This window comes from Micromesistius poutassou (assembly GCF_964030765.1).
Source record: "Micromesistius poutassou genome assembly, chromosome: 21".
In the NCBI taxonomy this organism is placed as follows: Eukaryota; Metazoa; Chordata; class Actinopteri; order Gadiformes; family Gadidae; genus Micromesistius; species Micromesistius poutassou.
In genome coordinates, this window is record NC_140291.1 from 4,373,123 (window position 1) to 4,385,123 (window position 12,001).

At 43.9% G+C, this 12,001-nt stretch overlaps 1 protein-coding gene across 1 annotated transcript in view; it reads left to right on the plus strand.

Annotated features, from left to right (window-relative positions):
- Positions 1 to 7,232: 7,232 nt before the first annotated feature.
- The window catches only part of LOC311367195 (heparan sulfate glucosamine 3-O-sulfotransferase 3A1-like), a 30,698-nt gene continuing 25,929 nt past the window's right edge, over positions 7,233 to 12,001 (plus strand). The window contains exon 1 of the mRNA XM_084486035.1: positions 7,233 to 8,188. Coding sequence (XP_084342161.1) covers positions 7,581 to 8,188 — 608 coding nt within the window. The 5' untranslated portion in view covers positions 7,233 to 7,580. The remainder of the gene's footprint in view (positions 8,189 to 12,001) is intronic.

A 12,001-nucleotide genomic window follows, 5' to 3' on the forward strand; every position in this document is an offset into this window, starting at 1 on the left:
TTTAAAAAGCATGGGGGGGCCAAGGTGGGCCCCCGAGGCTGGGGGTCTGGGGACTGCGGGGGTCTGGGGGTCTGGGGGCCGTGGGGGTCTGTGGGCAGATAAGATATTCCCGGTCACCTGGTACGATATATACTCCGCACATAGCAAAGGTAATGTTTGATAGGAATAGACGAACAGACTGTAGGCCACTGGGCACTTGCCCCTGCTGCCCACCCTCCCTCTCTCGGGGTCCCTGCGCACCACAAGACACACACGTGTGCAGTGATGTGGGGTACATTCGATTGGTGCATGGATACACTTGAAGTAGAATACAAGTAGAATTGTGTGATGATTGATGTCGCCGCTGATTTTGTTTTAAAGACGTTTACATGTTGTGTAAAACACTGAAATGTCTCAATCCATGTCCATAGTGTGGAAGAAGATTTATGACATAAAGGAATGTAAATGATGCTGCTGTTGTTTAGTTTAATCCTCCTCGGTCTCCTGTTTCAACATGTAAGTCCTATCTTTGCAGTAGCTAATTGCCTTCTGCTGAGCGTGAATTACCGCAGCTAACCTGTCTTTCAGGCCGGTGCACATGGAGTCAGTAGATCTGACGCTTGGCAAGAATTACCCCTATTTAAACTATGAGAAGAATGACAGAGAACGTAGCATTATGCCAAGCATAACTGACAGTTTGGTAAGATACCAACTATGCTACTGTGTGGAAAGCAATACTTTGACAGGAAATCACACCTGAGTCACAATAAGCACCTTGTCCTCCCTCTCAGGTCGTCGGAGGAGGGTTGAGCCAGGCAGAAGTGTCCACCGCCGTCCTTTGATGATTAACTGCGGCTAACAAGGCATCTTTCACGCTCCAACCCTTAATAAGGAGTCGCTGAAGGCAGAAATTTAATTATACTTTCAGCGTCCAGTAAAAAAAACAAAAACAAAAAAATTGTAAGCAAGTGGTTGAGGGCTCCACTTAATTTTTTTCACGAGGCACAGCCAGGCCAAACGCTGACATTTACAAATAGTATTCATTACATATTTTCCAAGTGACCGAGCCAGATCGTCTGTGATGTAAATATTTTGAGTCTGGGGTGGGGGGAGGGGGAAAGGGGGGCGCAAAGCTAGCTAAATTTCCCCCTCAACTTAACATGAACGATGGCATTGGCAGTTTTATCGGCCTTATCTTGAGAGCTGAGTTTATCATCAAAATGACAATGAAAAATGACTCCTAAACATAATTTCCTTTTCATCAGTCCTATGAAAAGGCCGTAATCTGGAAAGGTAGAGGCAAATTCAAACACACTGTTCTCTCTCTCTCTCACACACACACACACACACACACACACACACACTCGCACACACACACACACACACACACACACACACACACACACACACCCCTCCCCTCCTCCCAATGTGTTATTTAATTATGTGATGCAAATTCCCCTTAATTAGCTTGTTGTAATCAGAACCCAGCTAACGCACAACGATAGCAGTCTGTTGGGGTGAGTCTGGGTTTGCGGAGCCGTCAGTTTGTCAAACATCTACCGTGCGCCGAGCGCTCGCTCTGAAACCCCGCAAAGCAAACAACTCCCGCGGCCCGTCTCGTGTCCTTCAACATGTCCAGCGGTGACTCAATGTAATTATTTCAGACGTCATGGCAAACACACACACAGCTCAGCGTTCATGACCTCATTGTACCTTTTGGCAGGGAGGTCCCGGTTCAGGTGTTTTCACAGTGAACAGTTTCTGGTCCCGCTAGCGACTAGAGGTAGTGTTCATTATGGAGAAGGTAGTGTGTGTGTGGGTGTGTGTGTGTGTGTGTGTGTGTGTGCGTGCGTGCATGCGTGTGCGTGTGTGTGTGTCTTGGGTACAAATATATTGCTATGCTCTATATGTATATTGGCATGTACAGCTTGTATTTATGCATTTATGTTTGAATATGTAGGCCTATGTACAGTATATATATATATATATATACTGTATATATATATATAGTCAAATATGTGTGTATGTACAGTATGTATGTATTTAATATATGTTAATGTTAGTATGTATGTATATCTGTATACACAGTATCTTTGCATGTTTGTACTTTTGACTCCTAAGGACACAACATCAAAAAGTGAACCATTACACAAATCACCTCTCCATATTATTAATCTCAACGCTTTTCCAAGTAATGATGATGATTGCTACCCTGTGGGAGGCTCTAGGTAAGTAAAGGTCCACGGTACGGTCAAGCTGTTTGTCACGTAGCGACTGAAAGGCTGTGATTGCCTTAACTGATCCTGCCATCAGCATCACCATCATGACCAAAGGGGACCCAAGAAAAACAACCCACATGAACATTGTGTATCCATGCCAGATCTCAACCTCCCCCCACCAAAAAAAAACGTCAATCCCAGAAGCATTAGAGCCGCCGCCGTCAGCATCACAGCTGATCCAAACTCCCCATGTTGGGTCGCAGTGTGTGTGCCTGCCTTGGGTGATTACGCCGCCTGAGGTAAAAAACAACCAAAAAAAAAAACACACAAGCTGTCTTCTTCAGGGATGTGTGAGCAGATCCCTATCTGCGGGAAGTGGCGGATCACACCTCCACATATTGCTTTTTAATGAACTCAGCTGTCCAGCTGCAGCATCCCCTCTAATGGACTCACATGAAACGCATCATTGGGAGCGGTCATTTGGACAACACCGGTGATAATCTACCCCATAACGTCCGGCTGGCCATTGTCCACATTCTGGCCCCTGTCCCAGGCACCGTGTTTGGGATGGGGGGGGTTAAAGGTCAGGATGACATGCTTTCATTTACAAGAGTGTCGGTCATCATCATCTGTCTCTTTGGTTCAATTAAAGATGGCGATTGGGGGGTTGAATCTTTTTTTATCACACACGTGCACATGCAGGCACACACACACACACACACACACACACACAGACAGTGGCCTTATAAAAGTACAGTATGTACAGATATTTGGATACTACAGTAATATGTATATGGAGCCCACTTCTCAGTGTGTTTGAAAGGCTTCATGGTTGTGTTTACATTTAACCGACAGTAGACCTTACATCACCGGGACCTTTGCCTCCTCCCGCCATGTGTATTTAGAGATCGGGTTTTGGGCCCAATTGTTCCCCGACTCTCGAGATAACATGGCCGTGACCCATGTGTGTTCTTAACCCTATTGCACTCGCACTCACTCGCCTGCCTTTGAACCACGTCCCACTCGCTGAAACCAAAAAAAAAAGGAGCTACGCTGATGGAAATTGAGGTACAACCCAAACCCCAGCCCCCCCCCCCCCCCTTTCTCCTTGCCAGTAACATCTCCTCCTCTTCTCTCTCTTGCGCTCATCTCTTTCTCTCCCTGTCTCTGTTGTCTTTCGGCCGCACATAATCTGCAGCCTCTTGCTGCCTCTTAGAGGAAGGAATGTGGCACAAATTCAAACATGGCTGCCTAGAACCCATGTGTTTATTTCATTATTTTTTACCATTATGAGGATTATTGTTGTGTTGAATCTTCTCCTATGAATTAATTTGCTCACGGAAGGCACACTGAGCTCGCTCATTCATTATTTGTGCCAGTTTGTGTGCGTTATTTTGCAGCAGGGCTAACATACATATATGTTATTCAAAGGTCATATTTGAAAGTTCAGAGCAAAATAGTCGGTTTTTAAATATTTATTCGGCCTCTTCCGGGAGTAAATACGGAGTTCTGGAGATCACAGCACAGGCAAGCCTTCCACCACATTTGACTTTGTTTTTTCTTTGGTATTGTAGTGGAACGAAACAAGACAAATGAGCCGTGAAGTACCGGAAGAGAATATGATGCCAAGCCCACGGAAGGACGAGCATTCATTAAGGGCTCTGTCATTTTCCTCCCATTGCTTGCATGTTTTTGGAAAACAACCAATTTAGGGTACACTAAGTTGATTAAGAGGATGATTTATTTATGTTTCTGTAGTCAACAGAAACCCTTCCTGTTCCGCACAGCTAGGGCTGGGTGACGGGACTGGGGGAAATCACTTCTTCTGTGGACGGTCAACAGCTGTGTACATAGAGCACTTATCTATATTTCCACCCATATTAGAAACAGCACGTTGACGACTGAGTGCAACACTGCAAAAGCGGATAAAAGCGTCTGCTAAATGCCCTTAATGTATATGTAATGTTGGCGAGAATCTGCTTATGAAGATGTGCAATGCATTCACAGCTGGTAGTGTAGTGGCATGTTATGGTATTTTTAGGTGGACCTCAATCCACCTGAGAAAAACGTGTGTGATTCAATGCAGGGAATGGAAAACTGTCCTCTACTGAAAGTCAGAACCAAAATAAATCTTTTGGTATATATATTTTTAAAACCCTGATATTGAGTTGGTAAACTGTGAATGTATGAAATATGTTTTAGAAGACAAATGATGGGGTCTGGCAGCTCAACCTGGTGTGGAAAATGAAGGTATTAGTCAAAGTTCACACAATGAACTCGTCATAAACTGTAGCCATACTGTGTCCACTTGTAAATCGTTTAAAATAGCATCTGTTTCAGACAAAAATTTATCCCACGGGGCGTGAGTTGTAGCAGTTATTTTTTACAAATATTTCCACATCGTGCAGAAAACCTTAAAACTTATGAAAGCCATATACTATCCAAAAATCCCAGCGTGTCCGGCGACTGAAAATTATTAGTTTTGTCCCAAATAGCCCCACAATGCAGTTTTATAGCTTGGTATTTCAGGTATAACCCCCCCCCCCCTCCCCCCCAAAAAAAAAAGCTAAGCCATATTACTGGCAGTAAAGATGTCTCCTTCACACTGACAGCAGCTCCCAAACTTCAGTTCATAAACCTGCCTGGAGATTATGTGCACGGTGGAGACAAAATAGAACTACTTGGCCAGCCCGGCAATGAAAACTGTTTCCTCATGGACACATTCTCACTGTTGAGAATTTGAGAAATACAGCACAAACGTATACGCTTTAAACATTCCTTGAGTAGAACAGAGAGGGACAATTCAATGTTTTTTTTTTTCTGTGGATTGGGCTTGAATCCTGTCATTTGAATTTCTCAAATATGCAAAATATAAGACAGAAAAAAAGTTGTTGTGGCATAATCAACAGAATTTGTGTGTACTCATTTTAAGCTTTAACCTTGTGTAGTGTGCAGCCAAGATTGACCGAAAATCTGCGTCAATGGACGAAACCAAAGTGCAGCAATTTGGATAATGGTGAAGATGAAAGGCTGATTTTCTTTCTTTTACTTGTTTTCAAGACTGCTTGCACATTTTTCTTAAATGACCAACGTCTAGTGTGTAATTACATTAAAACTTTTTTCTCTTGCAACTTTTTGTCCCCTGCTCGAAAAACATACAGTCCAATGAGAAAATGCTACCAAAAATGGCGGCAGCACACATGGCACATCAGAGTGAGATTGCCATGCCCAAAACTCACTCGCTTGCCTCAGTCACCAGCACGTCTTCCATGGCCGTCCGTTCATACTGCCTGTCGACGTCTGTCCCTCCTTTACTGTTGCACCATGTGACGCTTCACTTTAAAGCTATGTTTGTTTGCTATTATTTATTTATGTGTTTATTTAGTGCCCTCTGATATTCATGCCGCTGGATTCAACCAGATTTATTTATTGAATATATGAAGACATTCCTGTACAATTTATTTATTTATATATATATATATATATATATGTTTCTATGTATACACATATATATATATATATATATATATATATGTGTGTGTGTGGTTTTATTTATTTATATATATGTGTGGTTTTATTTATTTATATTTATATCTATAATTTATTTTTTATTCAGGGGGGTAGAGCTCGAACTCCATTGTGAGGCTGTGGAGAAATATGAGACCCTGTACAGCTATGAAAGTTATAATATGTGTGTGTGTGTGTGTGTGTGTGTGTGGGTGTGGGTGGGGGGGGGGGGGGGGGTCTCCGGGGCAGAGATGGGCTTGAACATCCACTGCCGGCATTTCATTGTCGTTGTCCCCCCCCCCCCCCCCCCCCTGCCGCCCCCCCCCAAAGATAAGAGAAAAAAAAGACAAGGAGGGTGTGATTTGTTAAATGCGGGGCGGGCGACCCCGGGGGCATTGTCCCACAACATGGGGGACATCTGGCGGGGGGGCGCGGCCGCCGGTGTCCGGGCTCTGTGTCCTCTTTCTCAGCCGGTGAGCTGTGCAGGATTGAAGCACTGCCCTCACTTTCTCATGCTAATGCCCCTGCAAGGCCGGCAGCAGATGTGAAACATTTGGGATTGTTCTTGCTCACTTGTAAAGGAGTAATCGGGCCCGTTATCAGTGTGATGCTTCTCTTTGTCCGTCCGCGGATCATAAAGAGAGGGAGAGCAGGGTCAACATGGGGCATCTTCATGGTGGCCCCGAGTCAAACTGTTACTATTAACGTGTGTGTATGTGTGTGTGTGTGTGTGTGTGTGTGTGTGTGTGTGTGTGTGTGTGTGTGTGTGTGTGTGTGTGGTTGGGGGCACTGTGGGACGATGTGTGTTTCCACGACCGGGAAATAGTTAATTTTTCTTAGGTGATTTTTTCTATTTATTTAGGAGGTAGTGATAATATTAAAAGGTTTAACAATTAGATAGTGTGTGTGTGTGTGTGTGTGTGTGTGTGTGTGTGTGTGTGTGTGTGTGTGTGTGTGTGTGTGTGTGTCTGGCTGTGTGTGTGTGTCTGGCTGTGTGTGTGTTTGTTTCTGGCATTGATCAAATTCAAGTTCTTCATGTTAAAAAAAAATTAGTCCATTAATATTCAGACATTGGCTGAGGCTTAAATCACACACACACTTTAGATGATTTTTAAACACACACAGACACGCACGCACGTAAGTACGTATGCATACACACACACACACACACACACACACACACACACAGTCGATGATGGTTCAAACTCAAAGACATACTTGTATGCGCACACACGGACACATATTGTGTATATGTGTCAGGAACTATGTCTTAAGATTAGACATCAGTTTTAAAACTTTCAGTGAATTCCGTTGGAGTCTTACAGCTTGTGAGAGGATGGATCTTGGGCCACGCCTCCTGGATTCGGATTGGCTCCTATAATGTCTCTCTCTCTCTCTCTCTCTCTCTCGCTTACCTTTACCAAACGTAATTGTCATTGGTTGTCGACATAGCAGCGCATAACCTGACAGAATCTGACAGAAGTTCACAAACCTGCACACGTGCGCCGGCGACAGAGTGGTGTTTGCCGCGGGGCAAATTAAATATAAAAATTCTTTAGATGATCCAACTGATTGACATCCGTTGTAGATCGATACTATTTGACAGGTACAGGCGTTAACGGTCAAGCACTACCTTGACATCTTTTCCGCCTGTTTTAGTAGATTGATAATTGTCGTCACCTAAAAAAAACAAGCTTTGGCGCGAGTGTCATTGAGGAGCAGACACGCGCGTACGTGCGAGGAGGTGCGATCCATTCAGCGTGGATGCAGTCTCGTCAGCACCAGAGCTTCCTAATTTCTTCATGGCAAAAGGACTCCACAATGTCTGCCTAGCATGGCTGGACCTCCTGATAACCCAGCGACCGAGGGACCGTTATGGCTTTTAGCCGCACCTGCAAAGTGGATCCCCTGCTGTCCCGAGGCATCTTTAGGAAGTCTGTGGTCATGTTGTGCTCGCTGCTTACCTCCGTGTTCCTCCTCTACTGTCTCACTGACCGATGCAGCACCCTGCCCGCCACGGTGAAAACATCCTCACAAGTTGGGGGTTTCTTCCCTGATGAACTGCACGATTTAAGATCGCTGAGGAGAAAAAGACTCCTGCAAAAATGGAACACCCTGCCAGAGACGTTGAGTCACATCGCCGCCAAAGGACCCTCGCACTTCACAGGCGATGACAACGCGAGTCCGGTGTACTATGGACCTCTAAAGTTGGGGGACGATGGGGAGCCGGTGGAGGCTTTACTCCTGCCGCCTTTGGATGTACTTTCTCCGAGGAGAGCGTCGCCGAGGTTCGCGGGAGCAGGTCAGCTCAGTCCTTTGGGAGAAGGGACCAAGAAACTGCCCCAGGCGCTTATTATAGGTGTTAAGAAAGGAGGCACACGCGCGCTGCTGGAGTTCCTCCGCGTGCATCCGGACATCCGGGCCGTGGGTGCGGAACCGCACTTCTTCGACCGCAACTATGAGAACGGACTGGAGTGGTACAGGTAAAACTGATTTCACAATTCATGTGTTTCATTGATATGCTGATGAGTTGCATGTCGACCACCAAGGCATAATAGTCCTACCCTACATTATTCTCTCTCATTGAGAAAATAGTAGGCCTAAATATAAAATGGACCATAATGTAGTAGGCCTGAGCTAATAAACACTTTTTACAATGGGCATTAACTTGTTTTTCTGCATTCAATAAACATTTTTAGTAATTCATCCAAAATTATATTCCGGTTGAAGGTTTATTCTTTTAGGCCATTTTTTAAATTGATTTAATCATAGTCTATTCTTTCTCTTCTCTCTCTATCTATTATCCGCGCCTATAGTGTGTATATATTTTTTAACCCATATAAAACAAAGAAAAGTAGGCATCCTGCGGTGTATTTAAAGTTGTAGCCTATGTAAGTGAATTGTTTTTGATCCATTTACATTTAACTAAATATTTTATGACCTAAGGCCCACATATATGTTACTGATTAAATAACCTTTTGGATCCTAATTAAAATTCAACACACAAATTAGCTACTGTCAAGCTAACTTAGTTTTACTATTTGTTTTCTTTTGTTGTTATTCTTTATTTCATACATGTATTTTCTTTCCACCACACAGTTTAGATAATTTACACTTCAAGTATTTTTTTACCCTTGATTTCAAGGTAAATGTGCTTGCTCTAAATGTATTTACCGAGGTCCAAGGTCTTTCTCCACAGGTCAAACTTTTAGTGTGAGTAAATGTCTATTTCCTCTTCAACATGTATTTACTCTTCCTGGAGGTTTTCATCTTCCTCTTGAGTGTGTGTCAACCTTTTATCACAACATCCTGGCAAGAGCCCACTGATTTATGATTGATTTTCTCTGTCACAGCGTGTGTCCCTGTGCGCACACAACTGTTTGTATGTGTGTATATGAGTGTGTGTGTGTGTGTGTGTGTGTGTATCCGTGTGTGTGTATATGTTTGTATGTGTGTATATGTTCTGTGTGTATGTATGTGAGTGTGTGTGTGTGTGTGTGTGTGTGTGTGTCTGTGTGTGTGGTTTTGTGTCAGTGTTTTCATGTGTGTGCATGTGTGTGCGTTGCTGTGACTGTGCGTGTCAGTGTGTGTCTGTCGGTATGTGTGTGTGTGTCAGTGTGTGTTTGTGTCTGTGCATGTATTCCCTTCTCCAAGAGCCTACAGGGAATAATGGCCCCCCTTCTCTCTGCTCCTCTGTCTAATGGGCCATTGCCGACATGGCGGCTCTGTTATTAAGAAGGATTAGGACCATAATGAAAGGTTACCTGAGTGTCTTAGGAGGTATAATTCACCTTTTGATTGAGCTAACACTAACACTGCAGCTTCCTCTTCACTCTTTACCCACGGACACACAACTTTTACTCTCACACTCCGACTCTTTGCACCAAACATACCTCTCTCCCCCCCCCCCCCCTACCCCCCCTCTCTCTCTGCCTCTCTCCTTCTCTCTGTCTCTCTGTCTTCCCACTCACACACCTCCTGCTTTGTGCCCCTCTCAGAGGGAACACTCTCTTTTCCCCATAACTCTTTCACAACCTTCTGTTTACCTATTCATCCATTGTGGGGCCGGGGGAGGCCCGTGTATATCCATGAGGGTCCCATCCATCCCCGGGAGTTGCCAAGATTCTCAGGAATTTGGACCGTGCCTCCAAGGACGGGGCCTTAGTGCGCCGGTTACACTTAATGCTGCCCATTTAAAGCTCTTGAAGGACCCTTGAGTTGAATGAGAGGGGGGTAAATAACGGTTAGGGCAGCAGCACGGCCCGGGATGATGGGGAAGCGGATCGCTGTTACGGGGGCGTAGGGAAGAGCTCTTGTCAGATTCGGTTCCCCCCTCCTATAGGTCGTATGAGAGGACTCTTATTTCATGCGTGGCTTTTTGAGAGAGCCTTGTTCGGTTGCAGCCAAGTTTGCCTTAAAGGCCAATGAGTTGTTTTTTTGTCATGGTGAAGGGCCGGTCGCATGTATGACAGCACTCGACACACAGGGTGTCATTGAAGTGTTGGTTTTTTTTCGTGATAATTTCTGATTGATTCAAAATTAGATTTGTTTCTTTTCTCTTTTTTTTTGTCAGATTTTCGGCCAATGCTTTCAACCATGTTTGGTTTCCACCCAACAAACGACAACAATTAAGGTTATTTTGGAGAGGAGGGGTAATTTCTTTTTTTCAAAGAAAACACTGTTGGGGGTTGTGTGAAACAAGGCCAATTTTCACTGTGACCAATCGCTGTGTCCAATTTGCCGGAAATATGTGATTCTTTTCATTAGGGACTGTGACCACTTAAAATGTAAAAGGGGGCAGGGGGGGACCCCAGTTCTTTGTTTATTGTAATGGCTCATATGTGTCCTTACCATGAATCCTAGAGGCCCATCTTTAAATTGTGGGACATAGTTTTCACACTTCAAACCCTAAACACTAAATTTTAAGTGGCAGCGTCCACAATCCTCCTTCCCAGAACTATACGTCATTCGCGTGTGGATTCCCAGCAAGGGCCTTAACATTGTTTGCACATCAGAAGCTGTGATGGGAATTATTTATTAAACTTTGATTTCTCAGTGGATATTGTCAACGTGGCTCTATCATTTTCAAAACATTCGGTACCTTAAAGCCGTTGGATTTCCATGGTTTGATGTACTTTGGTTCCCCGTTGGCCGGCACACCATTAATGTCTCTGTGGGGATTTATGACTATTTTTTTGGTTTCCAAGTACTGCCAATAGCTGTCTGGAATTCTCTCATTCACCCCCATCTATTGGCAACGACGTTCTTTATTTTTTATATTGAACTTTCTGGGTGTTCCCAGCCAGTTAAACCGGCACACTGACCTCACCCCGACCAAGTGAAATATACTCAAGCTGAAGTTTTACTTAAAAATTCATACAAAAACACTCCTGACTTTTGTTTGCCAAATACAACACCTTAATCTTTGTTCAAATATTTTTGGTAGTCCAAGACCCCCATTTTGTATTCATCGGTCCTGTGTGTGTTTGGTATAAAAAAAAGGATAAAAAATCGTCCTGTTCTCCAACACGAAACCAGCGCCGAAGCACATTGTTCAGGGCCGGATGGTGGATCTGTTTGACCGCCTGTCTCTCCGGCACGTAGTGAAACTGTACCGCACAGCGCTGCTGTTGCGGGAAAAGAGGTTATTCGGCGTTAATGTAGGGGAGTCGGGCTACAACACCGTGATGTAAGACGGAGAGATCCCTGCTCGTATTATGTTTGGGGTGTACTTGGGTTACCTCTAGCCTGAGTTTCACCTGTCTGTCTGGGCATGGAGGGGGGTCCCTGTTTGATTTCCCCAGACTCGTGGTTTAGGATGAGGCCACGCCAGATCCGTTTAAAAAACCCAGTGACCTGTTATATAATATATAAAATATACATGTATACACACCCGTACACACACATGCAAAGCTGATATCTACCTATCTATAGATAGATAGATAGATAGATAGAGAGATAGATATGTATCTATATTTATATATATGTATATTTATATATATATATTTACTTATATACTGTATATGTCTATATATATATATATATATTCTACAATACTCCTAAAGAAGCAGACTTGCCTTAATCAAAAAATGGCTTTGTTAAGTTGTAATGAAATTACGACTAAAACATGAACTACGCCTTTGTCATTTTTACCCCCGAAAGCATTGGAATGCAAATGGCACGGAAACACAGAAAAATAAATTGGAGAACTATATTTAATAAAAGGGGTGAAGAAGGGGTAGTGGGGTTCCCTGTTCATGAATCTGGGCTCCGTATGAAAGGGAAATGTGTAATTG